At 43.4% G+C, this 27500-nt stretch overlaps 1 protein-coding gene across 2 annotated transcripts in view; it reads right to left on the bottom strand.

Annotated features, from left to right (window-relative positions):
* The window catches only part of bnc1 (basonuclin zinc finger protein 1), a 20150-nt gene extending 14630 nt beyond the window's left edge, over positions 1-5520 (bottom strand). Inside the window, exon 1 of one of the 2 annotated variants that reach the window (XM_069172893.1) lies at positions 5149-5520. In XM_069172893.1, the coding sequence (XP_069028994.1) occupies positions 5149-5163 (15 nt within the window). In that variant the 5' untranslated portion in view covers positions 5164-5520. Of the gene's footprint in view, positions 1-1464; positions 1863-5148 lie in introns of those variants that run through there. The other variant, XM_069172894.1, reaches the window with a different exon arrangement.
* Between the last annotated feature and the right edge of the window lie 21980 nt (positions 5521-27500).

Genomic DNA, 27500 nt, shown 5'->3' with positions numbered 1-27500 from the left:
TATTGATTTCTTAACTATTAATAAAGCCATTTCATAGTTTATAAAATAGACTTTATTAGAAAGTTAATTAATTGTTTAGTCAAATTGTTGACAACATTCAAAATGACTGAAGTCATTTATCCAAAAGAAAAATAAAATACTGCTTCCAGCATTTCTTTTTGTTGTGTTTGTTTTTTGTTTTACATCATTCTAAAGTTAAAAGTTAAATTTTTAAATTTTTGTGCAAACACAAAAAGTAATTCAAAAATGCCCTTCATCATCATTATCATCATCGTCAGGCTCTGGGAGTGTGTGATGGACATTTTCTCTATTTTATGAATTTTTTATGACAAAACATTTGATGGATTAAATGTAAAAAAAAACTACCAACAGGTCGATCAAAAAAAAAAAAAAAAAAAAAACTTTAAGGAAATACTTCCAAAAAAATAACGCTTGATCCGTCCAACTTTACCGCTTTAAAGAAAGACAATTACACACGACAACTACACTTACTAAAAATCCACAAATAATATATATATATATATATATATATATATATATTACATTTATAAAAAAATAAATTTAAAAAAATGCAGCTCAGCCATCAAGGAAATAAATATCTGACTCCAATGAAACACGCAGAAAACAGGAATTCAGTGGGAGGACGGCGCTCCTGGTACCACTCACATCCTCATCAGAACTCCCCACAAAACCAGCTCAGCACCAAAACTACACCGATCCATCACAGGCCGCGCACGTGTGTGTGTGTGTGTGTGTGTGTGTGTGTGTGTGTGTGTGTGTGTGTGTGTGTGTGTGTGTGTGTGTGTGTGTGTGTGTGTGTGTGTAAGCAGGAAAGAAAACACGGCCTCATGAATAAATCAGGCTCCGGTCCACGTTGTGTGTGACAGCGAGGTAGTAAAACGTTAATTGATGACAAGTGTTAGTTAAAGTGGAGGTTACGATACATGAGCCGCTCAGCAGGCGTCGTCATCCTGCTTCAGCTGATTTACTCTCCGTCCACCGAGAAACAGGAAACACTTCCACACACAGCAGATGATACCATAAAATCTGCTAATATTCTCTAAAATAATTATATAAAAGTTGTACTTTCTGAGTGCGAACCGTTCGGCCTGCGTGTCACCGAGCTGCTTCCATCAGCAGAGGCTTTTCAAATTCACCAAAAGAGAAGTAAAAGCAGGAGTGTTGCTTTAACGCGGCTCTGCTGCTGAAAAGGAGAAGACAAACCCGGGAGAAGCCCGGGCGAATGCAAGTAGTGACAGGCTGTGTTTGAGCCTATTAGGAGTCCATAGAGCCCAAAGACAGCGTGAAAAACTCATTATTTCAAACTCATCCAGCAGTCAATCACAAGCCGGCACACACACACACACACACACACACACACACACACACACACACACACACACACACACACGATTACACCACATGTTTGAACACTAACACACACAAAGGAGCGTACATCTTTACCTGAAGATCCATGAGACAACGGTTGGCTTCTTTAAGGAAAAATAAAAACCCTTAAAAGACAAAGAGAGCAGCGGGTGGTGGGGGGAGACGCAGTCAAAGTTTGGGAGGCTTCCCGGTGCATGAGGCTCCCCGTTAGGAAGTGGAAGGGAGTGTTTGGCTCGGAGAGGGAGTCAATGAGGGGAACATGTTAGTACACTGAGTCGGAGGGAGTTTGGCTCCCAGCTACGCTCTGATTAATATCAGATCTCCCTCTCTCCTCGCCTGCCTCCTGACAATCTTGTCACATCTGGCCGACAAATCCTCACAAGCCTTTTGGTGGCAGCGCGGAGCAGACGCAAGGGCTGGCTGTGTGTGTGTGTGTGTGTGTGTGTGTGTGTGTGTGTGTGTGTGTGTGTGTGTGTGTGTGTGTGTGTGTGTGTGTGTGTGTGTGTGTGGAGTTTGGGGGTGTTGAGGGGGGAGGCTGGGGCCAAGAGGGGCGGATCGCAGCTTGAGGAGACGCTAAAGGGGCTAAAAGGCTGGAGTAGATACACACACACACACACACACACACACACACACACACACACACACACACACACACACACACACACACACACACACACACACCCCTCATCCTCTCACCGACCGACCATCATGAACCTAATGAAGCTGATGAGCCTTGCAGGCTACAGTCACTCACACACACACACACAAACTGAAGTGCAACTCTATAAAAATGAACAGCTCTGAACCGTTTTCTATTGACGTGTGTGTGTGTGTGTGTGTGTGTGTGTGTGTGTGTGTGTTGTGCCCGGGGGCCCTGCAGCACTAAAAGGAGAACACACAGAGACACCCACAGAAAGCGATGGAGGTGAGGAGAGGAAACAAAAGATGGAGAGAGTGAGATAGCAGCAGGAATAAAGAGACGGGATGAGAGTGTGTTAAAGGGAAGCCACAGAGGTCCTCACACACACACACACACACACACACACACACACACACACACACACACACACACACACACACACACACACACACACACACGCTTGTATATTCAGCGAATCTAAATCAGCTCCATGGATTGTGGGGTAATGGCCTCTCGCTCATCAAGACAACCTGTTAGAGGAACATAAAATGTGTAAAGAGGAAAAAACTAACATGAGAAAATTATGGCAGCATAAATCACTAAATCCATATTTATGATTCTATTTGTCTTATGAAGATGTTTTATGTATTATTTTGATATTTTTAAAATAAATATATATCAAACTCTGCTCAGATATTTAAGATTATATTTAACTTCTTTCACATTTACAATACTGCCTATTTATGTATTTTACGCACCTTAAAGTAGAAAATAACTCGAGAGATGTAGGAGTGCATTTTGATTAATGCTTATTGTGAAGCTCAACATATTCATTCCATGTAAAACTCAGAAAAATATTTTAAAAGTGGTAAAACAATTTCCTGTTTAAATTAGCTGAAACTAAAATTTTAAATGGGGACCGGATCTTTTCCACACACTTCTATTCACTGACTACATGTGTTTTCTGTTGTTGAAGTTAACTGCAGCCTGTTTGGATGCTCTGACATGTACTAAAGTAACAGAATCAACCACAGTTGTTTCTCCTCCAACTGTTTAGCACTGTTTACACACACACACACACACACACACACACACGCACACACACACACACACACACACACACACACACGTACTATACACACAGCCATGAAGGCGTGTTCTGCTGCTACCAACACCACCACACAGACAGCTCAGCTAATTGTTACATTATGGCTACAACAAAACATTAGGCTGTTCTTAAATTTCATTCCTAACTGCTGCGGCCAGTGGCAAACAACCAGCAGGCTGCAGGAGGCTGCAGGAGGCTGCAGGAGACTTCAAGAGGCTGCAAGAGGCTGCAGGAGGCTACAACAGGCTGCAGGAGGCTGCAGGAGGCTGCAAGAGGCTGCGAGAGGCTGCAGGAAGCTGCAAGAGGCTGCAAGAGGCTGCAGGAAGCTGCAAGAGGCTGCAGGAGGCTGCAAGAGGCTGCAGGAGGCTGCAGGAGGCTGCAAGAGGCTGCAGGAGGCTGCAGGAGGCTGCAAGAAGCTGCAGGAGGCTGCAAGAGGCTGCAAGAGGCTGCAGGAGGCTGCAAGAGGCTGCAGGAGGCTGCAAGAGGCTGCAGGAGGCTGCAGGAGGCTGTAGGAGGCTGCAGGAGGCTGCAGGAGGCTGCAAGAGGCTGCAAGAGGCTCCAGGAGGCTGCATGAGGCTGCATGAGGCTTCAAGAAGCTGCAGGAGGCTGCAAGAGGCTTAAAGAGGCTGCAGGAGGCTGCATGAGGCTGCAGGAGGCTGCAAGAGGCTTAAAGAGGCTGTAGGAGGCTGCAGGAGGCTGCAAGAGGCTGCAAGAGGCTGCAAGAGGCTTAAAGAGGCTGTAGGAGGCTGCAGGAGGCTGCAGGAGGCTGCAAGAGGCTCCAGGGGGCTGCATGAGGCTGCATGAGGCTCCAGGGGGCTGCATGAGGCTGCATGAGGCTTCAAGAGGCTGCAGGAGGCTACAAGAGGCTTAAAGAGGCTGCAGGAGGCTACAAGAGGCTTAAAGAGGCTGCAGGAGGCTGCAGGAGGCCCAGCTGCTCTGCTTCCAAAACTACAAACAGACTGACCGATAGGTGGATCCAACAGGTCCAGGTAAGGACTGGAGACTGCTTCTCACCGCTTGGTCGGTTTGACACTTTTTTCCCTCATCGATTAAATTACTTTTACACAAGTGTGGAACTGGTTTTCAAGATAGACTATAACTGAGCATAATACATTGATATAATGTTAACACAACGCATTAAATAGGAAGACGGAGAGGGGAAACCGAATATCTAAGAAGATGAAATACAGTAGAGAACAACAGAAGAGGATCGTAGTCGACAACGAGGGAAGCAGGACTTGTCTGTGCTGTTATTGTTTATTGAGTCTCTGGATTATTGGGAGGCATGTGAGGACACTCTGTGTCCACACTGATCGGAGCTGAAAGACTGAAAGACTGAAAGACGCTCTCATTGTGACATCTTCATGAATCACAAAAAAGATTCAGAAGTTCCAGACATGTCAGCGTTTTCACCGACAAGTTCAAAAACTCTTAATTTACAAAAGCTGAAAATGAATATGTTCAGAATCATGTTCACTTCTCCGACCAGATAAATTCAGATCTACATTGTAATGCAGCTAGTTTTACTTTTATTTTGACAAAGTTCTCAAAGAGCGGCTTGTTTCTGGGAACGTTTCACACTTGACAACTTGTTAAAAGAAAAAAAAAAAAAAAGGTTTTAAAACAAAATGTGTTTTTTTTCTCAAAAGTAAGGTATTAAAAAAAAAAAAGCACTTTTTTTTTTAAAGTACTAAAAGTCAGATACAAGACCAGCATGGTGTGAGTAAAACAACATTTCCAACTTTATCCAAACCGCTGGATCACTTTCTGACAAACATCAGCATGTCTCTACTTTTTCTACACTTAAAGAAACAAGTATATATTTTTCTATACAGAATATCGGTGTTCCTCCTCAGCCGCACACAGAATAAATGTCGGCGCCACTCCCGCCTGTCTCCATGAACTCCATCCAGTTTGTCTTTGTTAAACATTTCCCGATCATGTGTGCAGCGGTGAGTGAGTGTGAGAGGAGCAGACGGAGACCGGCGGTGAGGAGCCGTCTCTCTCTTACCTCGGCCATTGTCATCTAGTCGGAGGTTTCCAAGGATACCGTGGAGTTGGCCATTCCCTGCGAGTCCCACAAAACAACTGCCTCCAACTCTCCTGTCTGCACAAGTACTAACGCAAAAGAGCCATCACACCCAGCAGACACACACGTACTCTCTCCCTCTCTCTCCTCTCTCACACACACACACACACACACACACACACACACACACACACACACACACACACACACACACACACACACACACCGAGCCACCAACACTCACTCCACAAAAAAGAGAAGTCACAGTGCTTCTGCTCTCTCTCTCTCACACACACACACACACACACACACACACACACACACACACACACACACACACACGCCTCCTCGGCTTTCTCTCCTCTAATGTTGCCGTGGACTGGCTCTAAACTACTCAAGATGTTCAGAGTGTGTGTGTGTGTGTGTGTGTGTGTGTGTGTGTGTGTGTGTGTGTGTGTGTGTGTGTGTTGAAACTGGGCACAGGGGATTGGAATGAGATCCTCCCACTCGGCATTCTCACCTCAGGAGCTGCCTCCCTCCCTAGCCTGGACACACACACACACACACACACACACACACACACACACACACACACACACACACACACACACACACACACACACACACACACACACACACGCGCGAGCAGAGGTGTGCATGCCCTTTCACACGCACAGACACACACGCACAGACACACACACACACACACACACACACACACACACACACACACACACACACACACACACACACACACACACACACACACACGTCTCCCCCCTCAGAGTCACAGGGCAGTCCCCTCACAGCTGGCTGGAAGAGGGCATGACACTCATCTTTCACAGAGATTTGATCAAAAGGAATCACAAAGGCTGGAGGCTCTCCTAATGCAGTCAGGAGAGACTCCCTCTCCTCCCGCTCTATCTCTCCGTCTGAGTAATGCCCTAAATCAACGCTGCCCCTCTCCGTGCACACAGCCCAGCATGTGTGTCTGGATTCACCTTAACACAGCTCTGTGAACAGCCTCCGTAACAAGTTATGCCTTGTGCCTTCAGGAATGCGCAAGTGTCTGTGTTGAGTGTGTCTCGGGGAAGAAAGGTGACTTCACACACGACAAAAAACTAATCCGGGTGATCTGAAGGAACATGTGGGCTTCGGGATGGAGGTCCAACCTCAGCGTGTCCATAACACAGAGTGTTGAAGACTTTAGAGGATCAGAAGCTGTCACTGGGTGTCACTCAGATCAAATACAATATTTTGAAAGTACAAACTAGGTAGAAGTTTAGAATGACAAATCCTTGTGTAAACAATATTAACAGAAACAAATGAGGAATATGTTGGATTAAAAACACAACTACGATACACACCAGCCAATTTAGTGTTAACATGCTTAAAAGATCAACCGATAGAAAGTATCCAGGATAAATATTAGATATATTGGAGCTTTCAGAAAAAAATTACTGTAGATGTGTGACTAATAATTATTTGAATGATTCATAAATCTAATTCATATTCAATATTTTGGATATTTTAAGCAGTGTAAATGCTCATTGTTTCTAAAAAATAAATGACCTGATTATTAAAATGGTGCCTGCTAACTTTTTCATTGATTATTTCTTCTGTAAATAAAGTTTCCATTCATGACCAGCAGCTGAATGTAAACTGCCAGATGTGAAACGACAGAACACATTAGAAGAAGGACATTTGAAGTGTTGATCGGGTGAAGCTCAGTACGTAAATGATGTGCGTCTACTGAATGTACGCTGAGCTCTTCCCTCTCACCTCTTTCTTCTTTCCATTTCTTTCCCCGTCTTCGCGCTTCGAGGGAAAGCTCTGATGATTTTAGCCATTAGACGCATCTGCTAATCCACAAATTACACAGCAAGTTTAAACAGGTACACCTGGTGTGCTGCTCTACCTGCAGCAGCTACAAGGAGGGAGGGAGGGAGGGTGGAGGGGGGGGGGCACCAGGTGGAGACACACTTTAAATACAAAACTGACTGCCATTTCTTTATTTTCTCTTTTGAAAGCCTTAATTTACCCAACGGAGCAAATCACTGCACCCTGTTTCTGTACTCCTCGTTGAATAATCTCATTTTCTACTCGGGGGGGGGGGGGGGGGGGGGGCCTCAGTGCCTTGCTCAAAGGTAGCTCAACTGAAGTGCTGTAGGGAGGGAAGAGTATTACTCATCCACTTTCCCCACCCACATTCTCCCAGCGAGGAACCAAAGCCGACAAGCGTCCAATCACAAAGCGGCTCCTCTCACCTCCGGGCGAGCAACACCCCCTGACTTGACATTCAGAAATTTGCCGAGCAGCTTCGCTAACTGATAAAAATGCAGCTAATGGCCCTTGAAGTTGGACATTAAAACTGCATTACTTTCCACAGGAGATCAAAGCTGTTCTTATTCGTGAAAAGCCCAAAAATGTTATGATGTTACATATATGGATAAGAGACATCCCGTCAAGGCGTGTATCGTAAGGTTGGAAAGCCCTCCACTCCCCCGCGGTCGTCCGGGAGAGCAGATCTGCTTACCGGCCTTGTATTTATTCCATACCTCGGGGATGCATACCAAACACAGCCCCGGACCTGGCCTGGATTAGGTCTGCGCTGCTTGTCAGATTGCTGCTCCCTGGGTCGGAGCAGCGCAGACGTATCGGTGCCCCGGGGGCTGAGGGTGGAAGCTGCAGCTAAAAACCACAGCAAATAAACTCCATGTGCAGCAGAACAGGTCACGCTGCCGACTTACATGTCTGTCATTAGCCTTCCTGCAGGGAAGGGGGCTCGGGCGCTGGAGCAGATGAGCAGCTTTGGGAGAGCATTACACACTCCTTTACACTTTCTTTATGTAAAGAAGCCGGCAAAATACTGCCAGCGTGTCATGATTGGTGTAATGATGCATGAGGCTGACTGGGCCTTGATTTAACACGACATGTCCCACCAGCAGGTACTATGAGGGATTCAAGGCGTCACTTTCATTTGACTGTTTTACCTTCTATCACTGTTACAACCCTGATACAAACACAATACAATACAATCAACAATTCTATTCATTTATTGATAGATTATTAAATGTATGAATGTCAGAAGAAGATAAAAACCTCTCCAAGCCCAGCGCCATCTTTAAATGTCTTGTTATGTACAACCAGCTTTTTAAAACTGAAAAGTATTTGATTTTCAGTGATGAAATAATAAAGATAAGCAGCCAATCCTCACGCTGGAAAAGCTGGAACCAGATCTGTCTTCAGGTAAAAATTTGATAAATGATTATCTCTGTTTTTAGCAGAACAGCCACAGAAAAAAAACACATATTGATTCCATTCAGACTGTTTTTCAGGATAGTTTGTGTTCCATACGTCAAACAACATTGCTGTTGTTTGACGTAAACATATTGATACCGTCAGCAACGTTACACAGAGGTGTAAAATTAAGGATATTCATCCCTGGACTCATCAGCTGGGACCAGACCGCCACCAACAGGAACACAGAGAGGACCGGTGACGGGACAGAACAGTCCACCGTCCCAAAGGTGTGGATTCCTGCTGGGAAGTGTCCCAGTACAGCTGGCTTGCACCACCGATGGTAGTCCCTTCCACAGACTGGATGTAAAAGTGTTCGTAGCTTCAGGTCTGTAAAACGGTTCTGATCCAGAAGTGTCTTCAGCTGCAATACCAGCGAGTGCCACTAGAGGTCGGCTCCAAAAAGCCTCCGGCTCCATAGACTCCCATTCAACTTCTCTCATCAAATCCAAAGTGAATAAAATGTGTCCATCAGTTATCTCGGTGTTGTTAGCTAAAGTCACTCCTTCTTATTAGTTTTCTGGAGGTCCATCTGAAAATAATCCCTCATTCATTAGAAAAGAAGATTCAAGAAGACCTGTTTTTGGGGGCGTGTCTGTTTGATTGACAGGCCTGTGGTGCAGTCAGGTTACAGCTATCGGTGGGCGGGACGTAGTATCGTCAGCCATCGCTGTGCTTCATTCACCAAAACAAGTTATAATGCAACACTTGTTTCTTCCTCCACAATCTGAATGTTTTAAACTAAAAATGTTTCATTTTGTGCCTTTAAGCAATTTTATTTTGTTATCGCTCCTCTCTGACCAACATATCCAACAGAACCTGCCCTGACGGACACACCACAAGGGTGTGTGTGTGTGTGTGTGTGTGTGTGTGTGTGTGTGTGTGTGTGTGTGTGTGTACATGCCACGTGTGTTGTCCAAGTGTCGGTCTGTCTTTACTCACTAGTTGACAGTAGAAAAGGGCAGAAGGAGGTCTGTGACCTCACTGTTCTCCTCCAGCTGTCCGTACCAGGCTCGGGTCACCACGCTGAAGTTTCCCCTCCGTTCCCATTATTTAATACTCACACACAAAGCATGATGGGAATCTGTCTGTTTACATGTGGACGGGCTCCGTGTGTCATGCAGCCATGCAGTGTGTGTGTGTGTGTGTGTGTGTGTGTGTGTGTGTGTGTGTGTGTGTGTGTGTGTGTGTGTGTGTGTGTGTGTGTGTGTGTGTGTGTGTGATTATATGTGAAGGAGATGGAAAATATTGTAAGAAGAAATAAGTGAGGAGAGCACTTTCAGCGTGCAGCGTGAGGGGAGGTCAGAGCTGTTCACGTGTGTGGGCGGCACGGGGCTTTCATACAGATTGGTTTTATATAAAACAGCATCAGTGAAAGCTATGCTAGCCTCTGAGTGCACTTCAAATGTTAACACAAGACCGCAGGATATTAGAGCTTACTATTAATATACAGTATTCCTCTCTCTTTAGTTAGTAAAGTGTAGAGGACGCTGAAGTAAGTATAAAGTGATATTAATGGCACAAGCTCAGTGTGCAATTAACAAATGTCACGTTGTAATTACTGAACGGTTCACTCTGAAAATCTCAAAACACCACGGAGCTGTCTCTGCTGTTGTTGTCACACATCCATGTCTGAACTGGGAGGTGATATTTCACCTGCTGCAGTCGCCGGCTGAACGGAAATCTTCTTTTAGAAATAAAACATTGAATAAAGAATACTGGATTTTGACAGAAAGGCCAGTGTTATAAATGACGAGCTCGGGAAGAGCCCGAGGACACTATATCCTGCCCACCTATACTGGAAACCTGAATGCACTTCAGGCTTGTCAATCAAACCAGCTCCGCCCCCAAACATATCTGTGTTTGAGTCAAATATGTAATGAATGAATTATTTCCAGAAGGAGGGAGTTTATCTAATGACACCATGATGACTTGTGGATAACATTTGCTGACTTTGTATTTCAGGAGAGAACTTGATGCTTTTTTAATGGGAGTCTGTTGCAGTCTGGTGGAGCCCCGAGTGGCCCTCAGCGGTATTACAATAAGTTATTTATGACGGCACTTCTTCCGCTTTTGAACATGATTTCTAACCTTTTAATTTAGTGATTGTTTTCTCATGAACGATGTTTCAATTATTTTTTTGTTTGTTAATTTGCTTTTAGTGTTTATAACTTTTATATGTTTTTCTGTCATGTTCAATACATTTCTTTGTTGATTGATTGATTGATTGGTATTTCTGCATTAGCTTCAATTTCAGACCTGGAGACTACCTCCATTTTTATACACAGTTGATGGTTACACCATCGGTTGGTTGAGACTTCCTGCATCCATTTCAAAATAAAAGCCATCGTTTCAAATAAAAATCCTCCAGCAACACACTAGGTTTTATCCCAGTCTTACTTATCCAGACACATGCAGTGAATGTGTTGTATTGTTACGAATGTCCGTGTGTTTCTAATTAGTTTTTTTTGGTTTTTTTGCAGAACAGAACCTGGAAATTCATGCTTACGTAGTTGGAAAAAGCTTGTTAGGAAGTAGGTGTGAAAGCTGAATAGTGAGCAACCAAACTATTACGATCAAAAAGACAAACACTCGCTTAGAAAAATGACATTAATGGCAGTGAGTATGAAGTCTGAAATGCAGACAGGCCTCCTGCAAACTCAATCTGGGACTGATCATCAGTGTGAAGCTCCACAGGAAATACTTCTAATCTATTGTTGTACAACTACTGACAGTGTTGGAAACCACAGACCGCACTTCAGTCCAACGGCCATCTATCTGTCACACTCACTTTCTCTGTGCAGCCATTAAACATACGTCACCATTAAACTGTCGCTATCATCCAAGCTGTGAGAATCACATGTTCCTTCTGCTGTTGTGAGGATGTCCTCGAACATGGACTCGTCTCAGTTCTGGGGGGAGGAGGGGGGAGGGGGGTGCTCTGGAAAGATGTCTGGCTCACATGAAGGAACGTGATGGGAACCAGCTGGCTGTCGGCTCAGACGGACACTGAAACGGTGTGAGGACATCCCTCCAAAAGACACGTGGGACACACCTGCAGGTAAAGACATTATGTGGCTCACAAACAGCTCAGCTGCTCTGCTCCTTCACACACACACACACGCACACACACACACCAAACATACATCGAGGCTGCTGTAAACCAAATTAGAAGAGCCGCAATCCTCTAAAGAAATGCTTCTTCTTCAGTGGAGAGTAATAACATCATTTAAAAAGGTGCTCATGAGCCTTTAGACCTTCATAAACATTCATTTCATAGAAGATGATGACGGTATGAAAATTGATACAGAGGAGGTCTTCAACTTCTGTATTTTATATTAATCATGTTGTGTTTTATCATGAGCATATTAATGTCAGGAAAAGTTCATCTTGTTTTATCCGACCAACAATCCAGCTGATGTTTGGAATTTTTATGTGATAATTAAAAAGCAATGAAGTGATTTCATGTTAATGGACACAAGTCCACAAAATAAAACCTGCAGCATCTTATTACTGTCATTAGAAGTCATATAATCTATTTTTACTTTCCAATTATGACCATGCCAGTAATAAATAAGTGGTAAATAAATTATTAGTAACAGTGTAATAATAAAAAAGTAATATGGAAGTTCAAATGGAGTCAATGACCAGAATCCATCTGTTGAATCAAAACAGCGGATCCTGATTGGTCACTGCTCTAAATAAACCTCTTCAGAAGCTGATTTAGCCGCACTAACAGTAATGTTCAATATCAGCCAGTAACTCTTGAGGAGAATAAAGAAATCTATTCATGAACTAAATTCTTCTAAGATGTGTTTGTAACCGGAGGAGCATTAGTGTGCTGACAACCATCAAAACACTACACAGGATGCTCAGTAATTAATCAAACTTTTATGATATTACATATTTTCTTGAGCTAAAAACAAACTGCATCACTGTATTAGTGTCTTTATAACCATGGTAACTGTATCATACTGTACCATAGCAACGATGCTGACAACTGCAACCTCAAAGTTTTTGTTGAGAAAAACCAACAAAATTTAAAAGGGTACTTGATTCAAATGTGGTGTGTATTTAACCTTTTATATACATATTCTGCAATTATCACCTGGAAATACTTCAGTTATGGATACTGTATGAGAGGAATATTTATAATGAAGCAATATTACATGAGTGATGTTTCCGGTCCTGTCGTGCACAAACTCGTGTGCGATGTTTCGATTAAACAAGTTACCATCTAAATAAAACATGTCATCTACATGTGTTCATGTTGTGGAGCGACTCACTCTCAGAATATACAACTTTATGTTAGTGTGATCTCTGTTTCCATGGCAACACATGGGGTACGACTAACAACTGGAAAACAATCAGTCTCGTCAGTAGACTCTTATGTAACGTATGTAATGTTTACTACTCCAGGAAGTAGTCGGACCTTTAGCAACCACCCTAGCAACAGAGAGGACTTCTAGTCTCCAACTGAATAAATACAGAACATAGAAACACTAAACTGATCAGCTAGTTCAGTCTGGTTGGAACAAAGATATCTGATGAACAAAGATATCTGATGAACAACGATATCTGATAAACAAAGATATCTGATGAACACAGATATCTGATGAACAAAGATATCTGATGAACAAAGATATCTGATGAACAAAGATATCTGATGAACTAAGATATCTGATGAACAAAGATATCTGATGATATCTGATGAACGAAGATATCTGATGAACAAAGATATCTGATGAACAAAGATATCTGATGAACACAGATATCTGATGAACAAAGATATCTGATGAACAAAGATATATGTTGAACAAAGATATCTGATTAACAAAGATATCTGATGAATAAAGATATCTGATGAACAGAGATATCTGATGAACAAAGATATCCATGTTCTCATGTGTTTTTAACATTTTAGCTCCGTGTCATGTGTTCAAACCAAACGGGTCCAGCTAGCCTCCTCTAGGATTGTAAGTGCGTGACTATCCGTGGTGTTACGGTACGGGTGCTCGGAGCGACCAAAAAGGACCAAAAGAGACCCGACTTCACCAAATGGGTCATTTAATAGAACTATAACAAGTAGAAACTACATTATATTACATAGTATATGAAACTCTATTCTAATTCTATTTTCCCACTGAGCAGGTGGAGTGATATTTCTAGTGATGAGCACGATGTGATGTCATGATGATTTGTTCCAGATGTTCAGTTGACCAATCAGATCTCGGGGGCGGAGCTACTGGTTGTATAATCCATCAATACACCCTTAAAACCTTGTGCCTGCTTACAGCCACATTTATGGAGTTGTAAACCATCTAATGATGGATTTTATACTCCTAAATGCTAAATAATGGGTTAAAATAAAGTGTTACCAAGTCAAACGCTGTCAGTAACTTGGAGCTTTGAATCGCTTCATGTTGTTCTTCCATTAGATTAATAAATAAACGCCCTGCAGGTTAAATGCAACTTGTCACATGACCTCGATATCGCAACAGATAACTGAAAACACATCCGCCCGTCGCTGCCATCCGCTGGTTTGGCGACAGAACGTTCAGCTAATAAATAAAGCTGCTGCTGTGCTCTCATCCTTCATCCATCCATCCCTTCCTCCATTCCCTCCCAGGAGTCTGGTATTGATCAGACATGTCCACATTAGAGGGAGGGGAGATGCTTTTATGATAATCCACCCACCCTAGCCGCCACTCGTAATGGCTGCATTAGACGCTCATCCCCTCCGCACCCGACACCTGGCCCTCTCTCTCCTCCGACTCACTGTTTGCATTACAACACTGTTTAATGGGCTCTTTAAAAGGGGGTTGGGGGAGGGGGGGGGGCAGGAAACTTTCCAAGAGTTTCCAGTAGATGAGGACCCAGCAAGGAGCCACTGGGAAGGTCCGGTGCGAGAGTGATAGATGGCACCGCGTTGAAGTGGAGGGCGGGGGGAGCTGGGAGGGGGGGGGTCCATTACCTATTACTAAATGCCTCGTCTGTCTCGCCACGCCACTCAGCTGGCTGTCTGACGGCTAACAAACTCTGGGAAGTGGAGCTTTGGGGCGAGTGTGTTCCCCGACCGAACCCAGACGTAGGTCCGATCAATATCTCTCGTTAGTTTCCAGTCAAAACGATTCACAGACTTTCTGACACAAACGTAAAGATGAAACTAAAGATCCACGTTGGACATTTGTTCTGTTGGTTTTATCTCCCCGGCGGTGCGATGGCCGACGCTCTCTACAGTCCTTCCTTGGCTGCAGCAGAGCGACACACGGCTCTCCAAAATAATAAACCAAAACAACACCAAGACTGAAAAAAGAAGGAGAGAGAAAGAGCCACCTGGACACCATCAGTCTCAGCGAAGGTAAACATCTCCGACATTCCTCCCGGCACGCTGGCCTACAGGGGTCAGAGGTCATGATGACAAACGAGTGACCCAGAAGCCCTGAGAGGCCAAGAGAGGAGCCTCTGGAATCTCTCAGCAGGGGGACGGGGGACAACAGAGACACATTCAGCAGCCCAGGAGCCTCGGATATGAAAGGAGAGTGAACTACGAGGTCCCAGAGCCGCGATGCAAGACCCAACCTGTGGGCCTCTGAGGGAAACGAGCCGGACGACACACATGCAGCAACAGCATGGCTAAAATACATCACACCGGTCAGGAGATTTTAACCACATCTAAAAGTTCACACCAGCCATGACACTCATCAAGTGTCTCCAGTTATCAGGTCCAACAGTGGCCCAAAAACAAGATGTGTCTCGAGGTTAAATCACCTCGGAGGAGGAGAGCGGACAGGAAACAGCCTGAGCTTCTAGTAGCAGGAGGAAGTCCGCTGCAACTGAGGAATGTCTAGTGACAATATTTCATGTGGAAAGAACAGCGGGTATGTGAGGGGTGGGGGGGTCTGAGGGTGATGATGATGAGGCACAACTGGAAGCTGTTCTGGACTCTACCCAGGTGTCAGCAGTATGCACAATAAACATGTTCGTGAAAGGTTTCGTAAGTTGTTTCCTCACTCGGCATGATGAGGCGACAGAAACAGTGTGAACTGCTCTGGATTACTGAGTATGCAGTGATATTGGACAACCGGTTTACAAATAAAGTTGTTCCAGGATCATGTTCACCACTGAGCTGCATCACCTCTTCCTTTAAAAACCACTCTGGAAACATTGGGGAACTGAGGAGACCAGTTTCTGGAGTTTTGAAAGTGAAATGTGGTCCCATTCTTGCCTGATAGAGGATTTCAGCTGCTCAACAGTTCAGGGTCTCCTTTGTTGTATTGTTCATATCCTGATGCTCCAGATGTTTTCAATGATTGACAGGTGTCTGGACTGCAGGAGGCCAGTTTATCAGCGGACTCTTCTACTAGAGAACCATGCTGTTGGAATACGTGCAGAATGTGGTTGGACGTTGTTCTGCTGAAATAAACAAGACCTTCCCTGAAAGAGACGTTGTCTGGATGGCAGCATATGTTGCTCCAAAACCTGAATATATCATTCAGCATTAATGCTTCCTTCCAGATGTTCAAGCTACCCATGCCATGTGCACTAATGCATCCTGTACCATCACAGATGCTGGCCTTAGAACTGAGCTGATAACAAGCTGGATGGTCCCTCTCCTCTTTAACCTGGAGGATGCAGCGTCCATGATTTCCAAACAGAATCTCAGATTGTGATCCATCAGACCTCAGGACAGTTGTCCACTTCACCTCAGTCCATCTTCAATGATCTCGGTCCAGAGAAGGCGGCGGTGTTTCTGGATCATGTTTCTATCTGGTTTCTTCTTTGGAGAGTTTTAACCTGCATTTGTGGACGCAGCGATGAACTGTGTTCACAGACGATGGTTTTCACAAGTGTTCCTGAGCCCATGCAGTGATTTCCACTCCAGAATAGTGTGTTTTTAATGCAGTGCTGCCTGAGGGCCCGAAGATCACCACCATCCAATATTGGTTTCCAGCCTTGTCCCTTGTGTTCAGAGATTTCTCCAGATTCTCTGAATCTTTTAATGATATTATGAACCGTAGACGATGAAATCCACTAATTCTTTGTAGTTTTACGTTGAGGAACATTATTCTTAGATTGTTGAACTATTTTCCAACACAGTCTTTCAGTGTTTTTTTCTTTTACAGTATCTTGTTGACCCTGTCCCATCTCTATTAAATGTGTTGCCTCCCCCAAATTCAAAATAAGCAGATATTTTCCTAGATCACTAACATTTCTCAGTTTCAACATTTGACATGTTGTCTTTGTTATATTCTCAATTAAAAATTAGTTTCCATGATTTGCAAACTTCTGTTTTTATTTACATTTTACACAGCATCAAAACTTTTTGGGAAACAAGGTTGTAGTTATCAAAGTTATATCATTTCAAAAAGACCATCTTTTCAAAAACATCTCCAACCACTCTGACCAAGCGTCCTCAATAACATCGCGGCTGCAGGTTTCTCACCTGCTTCTCTCAGATCGAAGGTCAACTGAACAAATGTCTCTCCGTCCTCCCACATCTGGGAGCCCTACATAGGAAACATCATCAAGTATGTACGCTGATAAATTAAACCAAAACATGCAGTTGTCATGCACATAGCATAGATGTTCTACTTGGTGTTCCAGATGTTCTACTTGTGTTCCAGATGTTGTTCTTGTGTTCCAGATGTTGTTCTCGTGTTCCAGATGTTGTTCTCGTGTTCCAGATGTTGTACTCGTGTTCCAGGTGTTGTTCTCGTGTTCCAGATGTTGTACTCGTGTTCCAGATGTTGTGCTTGTGTTCCAGATGTTGTACTCGTGTTCCAGATGTTCTACTCGTGTTCCAGATGTTGTGCTCGTGTTCCAGATGTTGTACTCGTGTTCCAGATGTTCTACTTGGTGTTCCAGATGTTGTACTCGTGTTCCAGATGTTGTGCTCGTGTTCCAGATGTTGTTCTTGTGTTCCAGATGTTGTCCTTATGTTCCAGATGTTGTCCTTGTGTTCCAGATGTTGTACTTGTGTTGCAGATGTTGTACTTGTGTTCCAGATGTTGTTCTTGTGTTCCAGATGTTGTTCTTGTGTTCCAGATGTTGTCCTTATGTTCCAGATGTTGTCCTTGTGTTCCAGATGTTGTCCTTGTGTTGCAGATGTTGTACTTGTGTTCCAGATGTTGTACTTGTGTTCCAGATGTTGTTCTTGTGTTCCAGATGTTGTCCTTATGTTCCAGATGTTGTCCTTGTGTTCCAGATGTTGTACTTGTGTTGCAGATGTTGTACTTGTGTTCCAGATGTTGTTCTTGTGTTCCAGATGTTGTCCTTATGTTCCAGATGTTGTCCTTGTGTTCCAGATGTTGTACTTGTGTTGCAGATGTTGTACTTGTGTTCCAGATGTTGTACTTGTGTTCCAGATGTTCTACTTGTGTTCCAGATGTTGTACTTGTTTTCCAGATGTTGTACTTGTGTTCCAGATGTTGTACTTGTGTACTACCTCTCTCTACTCTGAGTCCATCAGTGTGTTCTCTCTGTCAGTACAGAACCATCAGAACACTACAAGTTCCAGGATGAAGCACTCAGAACGCTCCAGAACAAGAAGTGTGAAACTCTGGACACTTTCCACCCTAAACAGTCGCCATCTTGGCTCTGTAGAGGAAGGGGGCGGGGCCACCGACATAAAGGATTTTCAAAGTAAAAGCATCTGAGGAAGCTGCAGCTGTTCCTGAACACAAAGTGTTTCTTTTCCACTGCTGCTGCTGGACAGAAGAATCAGTGTGTTTATTGAGTGTTAATTAATTAAAGCTGCAGATATTTTGGAGGCTGATGTGTTCACATGATGAGGTCATTTCCTGTCAGTGTGGTTTGAAACAAAACGACTCTACACAGTCAGAGTCCTGACATGGAGGAGAACTACTAGTTAGTGGACTAAAGGAAGTATGTCGTCTGGAACCTCAGACTGTTTATAAAAGAGTTCGTAGCTTCAGGTCTGTAAAATGGTTCTGATCCAGAAGTGTCTTCAGCTGCAATACCAGCGAGTGCCACTAGAGGTCGGCTCCAAAAAGCCTCCGGCTCCATAGACTCCCATTCAACTTCTCTCATCAAATCCAAAGTGAATAAAATGTGTCCATCAGTTATCTCGGTGTTGTTAGCTAAAGTCACTCCTTCTTATTAGTTTTCTGGAGGTCCATCTGAAAATAATCCCTCATTCATTAGAAAAGAAGATTCAAGAACACCTGTTTTTGGGGGCGTGTCTGTTTGATTGACAGGCCTGTGGTGCAGTCAGGTTACAGCTATCGGTGGGCGGGACGTAGTATCGTCAGGTTTCCAATCAGACCGGTCAGATCCACCTCTGGCTCCTCCCCCAGCTCGTCCAAATATGGTCACTTCCTGCTCCAAACTGCTCCGAACTAGCAAAGATGGTGACGGACAGAATCTGAACTGGAGGATTCATAACGTTCACAAACCAACGATGACATCACTGATGGTTGATGACATCACTGATGGATGATGACCTCACATCAGTGATGGTTGATGCTTGTTTGGAACACAGCATGTGTCTGTGGTACACTAGCCAAATCATTTTTTAATAATTTTATCATTAAAACGCAGTTCAACCAGAGAATCCAGTTTCCAGTGAGGATCTATTTTAGTGTCCTTCAGCGAAGATAGAACCGCTCCAGGCCTGCTGCTGTTCAGCTGAACCTCCGGCCTCTCTGACATCAGCCCTGAACAGCTTCATCGGTGCCGTCCATACAACTCCGTCCTCTTCACTTGTGTAGGCAGATGACAGACGTTAACCAGATACAATGAGTGGAACCGTGAGTCAGTGTGAAACCACAGGAGTGTGTGAGTGCTGTGACTACGAGCTTCATCCCTGCTTGACCTGTGAACTCCATCCCAGCTCTGTAAGAAACACACTCATATTCCCATCCACTTCCACAGAAATCTCACGGCATCGTGAAGGCAGTGACTCACGGAGACATCTGGTTCTTAAAGAAGAGGGGGAAGAGACGGAGGACGCAGAACTCACTCTTTAAGATCATATTTGAAATACACAGCTTTGAAACTTTCAAAATAAAAGGATTTATTTCAAAAAATTTAACCATGAGCACAAAATCAAAGAGTAGATTGCAGCGAAGGAGGTTATAATTCTATTTTTAGTTTTTTGACTTTTATCTCTGCACTGCTTCACAAAGTTCATCCAACCGTGGCAGAGACAGGAAACAAATGTACTGTATTTACCGAGATGTGAAATACCCTTGCAAAAAAACAACAACTATTTAGAGCCCGAAGCAAAATCTGAGCTGGTGCCTCTTTCATCACAGTCAACATGGAGACGGTGTCTGTAGGTGAGCCAGGACATGCAGCGCTGCGATTTAAAGGACTATACGTGACCAACATTATGTAACTAAACTAGAATAACCACCTCCGTTTCCATTCATGCCTGTGCGGACTCAGTAAGTAAGTAAGTCTATTTTTAGAGCACCTGATAAAACCTCATTGTGGTTTACATTAATAAAGCAGCAAACAGCACAAGTCTGACAAGTTAAATTTACAGCAACAACATGCGAATTAAACAAGTAGAGGTTCCAAACACAGGCCAAATACAAGTCATGAGTAAAATAGAGCAACGATAGTATAGTAAGAGGTGCTCATGTACCTGAATCTGCTCCTTGATATTCATGAACATTTTTACCTTTTAGAGTGTTCTGTTAAAAATGATATAAAAACGATAAAATTATTTTACAAGTGTATACGGTCACTCGCTATCCAACGCTGTTTTTCAGTCTGAACTCATGGTGGCGCTGACGTCTCCATTTGTAGTTGAGGTAATGTGATTACCGGCCCCACCAACCGAGCTCTACGCTGTTCTTTTCTTCCTCTGCTCTCCTCTCACCCCGACCAGCCGAGGCAGAACCAGAACATGAGTCAACATGCTGTCATGATGCCAGCGGCTCCCAACGAGACCGCACAAACATGAAATCTATCAGAAAGGTTCATGGATTTAGAAACTATCATGATAATCTATAATCCATACATAACTAAAAACACCACACATGGTTTGCCTGGTTTGCTTTAAATAAATTACAAGTAATATGATTTTGATATGTGGCTCAGTTTACCGTACACAAGAGTAAATTTGTAGAGTTTTCACACAGAACTTGGTGAACATGGAAACTGAAGTCTCAGTGCTGACCTTTGACCTGTGCTGCTGGAGTATTTAAAACTGCACCATCAACAGCTGCTGCGAACCTCAGATGGTGATAAAACAGACCTCAGCTGGAGCGCATTTAAATCCAGGCAGTTGTTGTGCCGCTGTGGTTCTGCAGGTTGGTGGCGCTATCAAACGCTCCGTACGCTCGGTGACCAGCGGGGCGGATCAGCAGCGCCGCCTTCAAAGAGGAGATGAGTGCTTTTGATGAGGAGCCGTTACGTACGTCTCTGTCCCCACTTCTGACAGCCAGGTGATCTCGCTGAAAACTAAATTATCAGACACACACCGGAGCAGGCAGCCGGTCGCAGCACCGCTCACAAAGGGAATAATTTAATCAGTGAGCAGCAGCTTTCTGCAGCTTTCTCCTGGTGTCATCACATCAAACCAGGTGAGACCTTCCTGGACACGAGGTCCTGGTTCAACTTTGTTTACCTCTAATACCAAACTGTTTATTTAGTAAACATGAATCCATCCATCACGTATTCTGTGAGGGTCGGTGGAGGGCTGCAGCCAATTCAAGCTAACTGCAAATTCCCGAGAGACGGCCGTACATTATCATTATTATCATTGATATTACAGTTACTATTGATGTTAAAACAGAACATGCAGTTATTTTAGAGGTTAACAGCATACAAAGTCACTGAAAAGAAAAATGTGTGGGTGGAATTTCAATTCTTTTTTTTAATCTTTTTTTGTGCAATAAAATAGTCAAATTTACACAAATAAAATTTGACTAAAACGTCAGTTTTGTAAAATTCAGTATTTGACAAAATGTTCTGTTCTTATCAGAGATGCAAGTTTCATTGTTACAAAACGTGAAACTGTCACGCGTAGAGAGACAAAAGCGTGTCTATTTCACGCTTTGCCGTGAAACCAAGTAGTCTCAGTGTATTTAATGAATTGTAATGTTTGGAGGCGTCAGGATGTAAATAATATTATCCTTAACGTGTAAACAGCTCAGTCGTGACTGTTATCCTGGTCCTGTTATAGACTGTAGTACAGGAGACACATGTAACATTATGCATCATAACTAACATGAGATATTAACAGCGAACAACACTAACAACCTCCAGGACGCTGACAATTATAGAAATCCGTCAGAAATGTTGGCGAACCCTCTCAGTGGAACGAGCCAGTTTAGGATGTGTTAACAGTGAGACTGTTGAGGACAGAGACGGACGTCAGGGACAGCTCTGAGTCCATCTCCTGCATCAGCACCGAATTAAAGACGCTTCAGGATGAACTCAAAGGCTCCAAAAAAATAGTGGGAAAAAAAAAAAAAAAATTCTCATTTCATGATCACTTCTGTCTTGCTTGAACTTGAACCCCTCAGGTCACGCAGGTCTCTGGGGGATTATCTGGTGGGGGGAGGGGGGATACCAACAGGTTCATCTGGAGGCCGTTGCTGCTGTGACACATTGTGACCTCCCCTGGGCTTTGGGCTCGGAGAGGAGAGAGTCAGAGACAAGAGGGTCTGTGCGTGTTTCCACAGTGTTTCGCTGTGATTAGATTGGCCAGCTTCTCTGTGGTGGCTGAACATCCAGCGGCCGCTCAGAGCTCTTCCTGTTGCCATCCTCATGGCCTCAGACCTAAACACACCAATTAACCACACTGGACTTTCCACTTTTCCTCTAACTCTGGTCCAAACAAACACACAACCACATCCACCCCCACCCCCAACACACACACCCACCCCCATTCATCTCTGATCTGCTGCTTCTCGCCTACAACACACAACATCGGCCTCTTTTAGCCAAAAGCAAGACGGCAGTCAGGAAGAACGTTTCTTTAAACGTTTTGTGGAAAAAAACAAGATTGGTTTAAATGGATATCTGTTTTATATGTGTGTTATACATATATGTATATATATATATATATATATATATATATATATACATATATATATATATATATATATATATATACATATATATGTGTGTGTGTGAATGAAAGCAATGTGTGTGTGAATGAAAGCAATATCAGTTAATCAATGTATTTATGGTGTACAAGAAGAAAATAAGAATGAGCTGCCTGAGGAAATAAAGTCTTTGCTTATTTTTGTTGATTTTTGTGAACAACTCATTTCTTTTCTACCCTATTTTCATTTGTTTTCATGGTTGTTTCATACGATGATTGTGTTGTTGGGTGTTGTGTTGTTAAGGCTTGTTACAATTCACATGTTGCTTTGTTTTAATGGCTTATTTTATGTGAAGCACTTTGTAACTTGAGTTTAGAAAAATGCTATACAAATAAAGTTTATTATTAATATGCCATTTTTATGTAATGTTTTGCAGTGCCAAGTAGTATATAATTTATTGTGTGATTGCATTTTAATAAAGTAAACATGCCAGAAATATTAAAGTGTTATTTTGTTGGTTGACTCAACTGTTGTTGTAGATGAGTCGGACTGGTGGACAAACATTTAAAAACAATCCTGATAATATTCAAATGCAACAGGACATGGAAAGAAGGCCTCGCTAATCAAGACCAATAAATAGCAATAAAAAAGACAAACATAAATAACCACTGGAATAAAAAGGTTGAATATATACTAAAAGCCCCAAAAAACAAACTAAACAGAAGTTCCATAAATATGTGTTTATCAGACATCCTCATCATCATGCATCATTTGTTCTTTTCCTCCAAAGATAAAACATCAAACCAAAGAAGATACAACAGACTCAATAACAGCACAGAAAAATAATGTCATCATGTGGAAGGAAGACAGGTCGATAGCTTTGGGAACATTGATAACTCTCCCGTCTTCCCTAAACTATGCCAAAGTTGCTGGAGAAGCTGATTAAGTATTTCTGTAATAATTTGTGCTGTAACTGCACCTTTTAGTTTTTTTCTGGTAATTTTTGTTCATTTTTTTTATTTTCTTTTGTGTGAATATGTTTTACACTTCAGGAGTGCAAGTTTGTATTTTCGTGTTTTCTGTTTGTTTTTGTATTTTGCTCTTTTGAGGCATCCGCAGACTGAATATAAATTGGAATTAGCTTCCGGCTTTGTAAAATGGTTCTGATCCAGAAGTGTCTTCAGCTGCAATACCAGCGAGTGCCACTAGAGGTCGGCTCCAAAAAGCCTCCGGCTCCATAGACTCCCATTCAACTTCTCTCATCAAATCCAAAGTGAATAAAATGTGTCCATCAGTTATCTCGGTGTTGTTAGCTAAAGTCACTCCTTCTTATTAGTTTTCTGGAGGTCCATCTGAAAATAATCCCTCATTCATTAGAAAAGAAGATTCAAGAAGACCTGTTTTTGGGGGCGTGTCTGTTTGATTGACAGGCCTGTGGTGCAGTCAGGTTACAGCTATCGGTGGGCGGGACGTAGTATCGTCAGGTTTCCGATCAGATCGGTCAGATCCACCGCTGGCTCCTCCCCCAGCTCGTCCAAATATGGTCACTTCCTGCTCCAAACCGCTCCGAACTAGCAAAGATGACATCACTGATGGTTGCCGTTTGGTGCCACTGTACCTACTTCCCCTGAACAGTCTTTAGGTTTGGTTGTCAAATCTATTTCAATTCAGAACATTTTCCTTTAGTTTTTTGAACTCTTCAATGAGTCTTTATGGAAGCCTCCAGCCTGGAGAGAGGTCATTGGGTCTGAATCATTTCAGCCAGAGTGGCACTCTCAGTCATAACAGGAGGGAGCTTGTGAATATGAGAATCTGCCACTGAACACAGCTCGTGAGTTACTTTGGAATAAAATAGATTAAATACATTCTACTTTCTTTCAATTAAACATAATGCATTTCACTTTAGATCTGGTTCTAAATAAAGTTGCTGAATTTGCACTACAGAGTGTTTTTTCACCCCTCCATAATGTGTCTCTTTTCTACCTAGCTGCGGGGGGAAGGCAGGGCGGGGTGGAGGTGGTGGGGCGGGTAAGTACACAGAGAGACTGAGAGACAGATCACCTTAGGGCCCATGTTGCGTGGCTGTGTTGGGGCCGTGTTGGGACTTGTAGCAGCTGAGTCTTGACACTGAGCCCGGCAGCACTCGAGGGCCCCTACAGCATGTGATGGTGGCCTGCGTCAGGGCACAATGAGATGACAGCGCCATTAGTCACCTCTGTTGTTGTGGGAGGTCAGAGAGACTGACAGCTAGTGCAGGGACGGATCAGTGCAATGGGAAAGATTATTAAAAAAATTAATTCATACACCGGGATGCTAATTTCTACTTATTTTGACTCATTGCCTTTGAAATTATAAATAGAACAATGGAAATGACGTCCTTATTACCTTTAGGAGGCTCGTCTGATATGCAGAGTTTTGTTGTTCCCTACATTAGATGACCTGTTGGGACGTTCAAGGATGAAATATTCCTTGAGGTTTCAGAAAGCTCACTGACATGATTAAAAGATGCAAAAGAAACCAACACTGACGGTTTTCTAAATAGTTTTCTAATAAATAAATAACAATGTCTTATCAACTCATGTCAATTTCAGCCTAAAATGAACCACTTCAGGTTAGTTCCCACCATCCATCAGTGATGTCATCAACTATCAGTGATGTCATCATCCATCAGTGATGTCATTGTTGGTTTGTGAACGTTATGAATCCTCCAGTTCAGATTCTGTCCGTCACCATCTTGATAGTTTGGAGCGGTTTGGAGCAGGAAGTGACCATATTTGGACGAGCTGGGGGAGGAGCCAGAGGTGGATCTGACCGATCTGATCGGAAACCTGATGATACTACGTCCCGCCCACCGATAGCTGTAACCTGACTGCACCACAGGCCTGTCAATCAAACAGACACGCCCCCAAAAACAGGTCTTCTTGAATCTTCTTTTCTAATGAATGAGGGATTATTTTCAGATGGACCTCCAGAAAACTAATAAGCGTGAATTCAGAAAGTCTGAGGTAAAAGATGTTTGAGTGTACCGCCTGGAATCACGGGTGCTTCCTTTACTTCCAAACAAGCCTAACCTGAGATCGGTATCAGTACAGCAATTTTGAAATGAATACAGCAAGGTAGAAAATTGGATTGTGGAAGCTGTTTTACAAGTCTGGACGGATCGATGCTCACACGGCGCGAGCACAGAAAATCTTCTCCGAGGCTATCATTTCAACATAAGAGAGGAGAGGTGCCTCATTAGGAAGGCTGGCATTGCAGAACCGAAGAATTCAGATAAACTTATCAGTAAACAAGACCCATTTCAGGGGGCGTTCGCAGGACTCCACGCAGCCAATTTCCACTTTGTTTTTCTCACTAAAATCTCAAACTGCAAATGTGTTCCAGACCTGCTGCACGAGCCGACAAAGACACAGTTGTGATCCCAGGAGTGTGCGCTGGGTGGTTTACTGGTGCTACACGGCCACTCACTCTATTTGACACCTTCTCAAAGCCCAGAAACCTGGTTCCTCTGAGATGGTCCGAGACACCGAAGAAGAACATAAACATGTTCACACACAGTCGCCTGCCAATCACCCTGTTTGTGACACTCAGGGATTCAAACAGCGACTTCATTAGTACTCCAGATGCTCGTCCTGCAGCGGCGTCCAGAAGCACCGCAGTTCAGTTTCTATTACAATGAAACAAATGACACACCAGCACACAGACACACACATGTACAACCTCATGGACTAAAATGAGCTGCCATTTGATCTTTTTCCCCCCTTCTTCCTCAATTTCAATGTCGCTCACTTTCTCCCTCCGTTTCAGCGTCTTTAGTGAAACGTGAGACTTCGACAGCATTCCTTTCTAAACAGACTCAGAGAGCAGCCAAAAGTGTGTGTGTGTGTGTGTGTGTGTGTGTGTGTGTGTGTGTGTGTGTGTGTGTGTGTGTGTGTGTGTGTGTGTGTGTGCATGTGGGTGTTTGAGAAAGAGAGAGTGCAAAACACAAGAGAGAGATGCTGCATGCAATAAAAAAACAAAAAACACAATTTCTATTATTCATTGTAGATCTCCATTTAGACACCCAAAAAAAAACATGTTCAGCCCACTTGATTGGCCTGCAGGCTGACACACACACACACACACACACACACACACACACACACACACACACACACACTGCAGCTGCAACACGGCTCATCAGTTCCTGAACAGGAACACATTTATGTAAAACCAGAATCTGTACACACATATGTACGGCCTCGGCGCGGCTTGTCGGCGGCGCAGCTGACACGTCCGTCGGGACGGCCGCCATTAATCAGAGCAAGATGGTTATTTTCATCTCTTTAATGATCGGGACGGGACAGTTCCACACGGACACAGACATGTTCTCCGCCAACATACATCTGTTTGTGTCATGATCAATCCGGTCTGACACATGCAACTCCCATTAGCCCCCCCTCCCCCAGACCAACACACACACACCCACACACAGCTGGGCCTCCCCGCCATCAGGCGAAGGGACATAATTACCCGGCTGCTTGTGACATTCCTGTTTAAGGGTCAGGGGGGAAACTGCCCCCCCACCTCGTGTTCCCTCCTTTTTACACACTCACACACACATTTGCATAGCTAACGTTGTGAGGACATTCATTGACATATTTCCTTACCCAAACATCACACACCTTAATTCTAACCTCAATCATAAAACCAAGTCTTAACCTTCATAAAATCCTTTGAAGGGATGTGAGAAAGTGAAGATGTTGTCAGTTATACAAAAAATGTCCAGACACAAATTTTTATCACAAGTCTTGAAACTCTGGCGCACCAACAAATTTAGAATTAAAAAGTAGGAATGCAACAAAAGTGACGAAGAGATTAAGTCCTGCAAACATCAACTCACCGCTGCTTTAAAACTGCAGTAATTTCTGAAATCTCAGAATCTAATGACATCACTTCAGATGGGGTCTGACAGTTTAATCCAACAGCATCAGATTCTCCAACATCTGTACCATAAATGACATTTCT

The sequence above is a fragment of the Embiotoca jacksoni genome, unplaced genomic scaffold, assembly GCF_022577435.1.
Source record: "Embiotoca jacksoni isolate LCO1_2020_lvr unplaced genomic scaffold, fEmbJac1.0.p SCAF_56, whole genome shotgun sequence".
NCBI lineage: Eukaryota > Metazoa > Chordata > Actinopteri > Embiotocidae > Embiotoca > Embiotoca jacksoni.
This window is presented reverse-complemented; position numbering and strand designations above follow the sequence as displayed.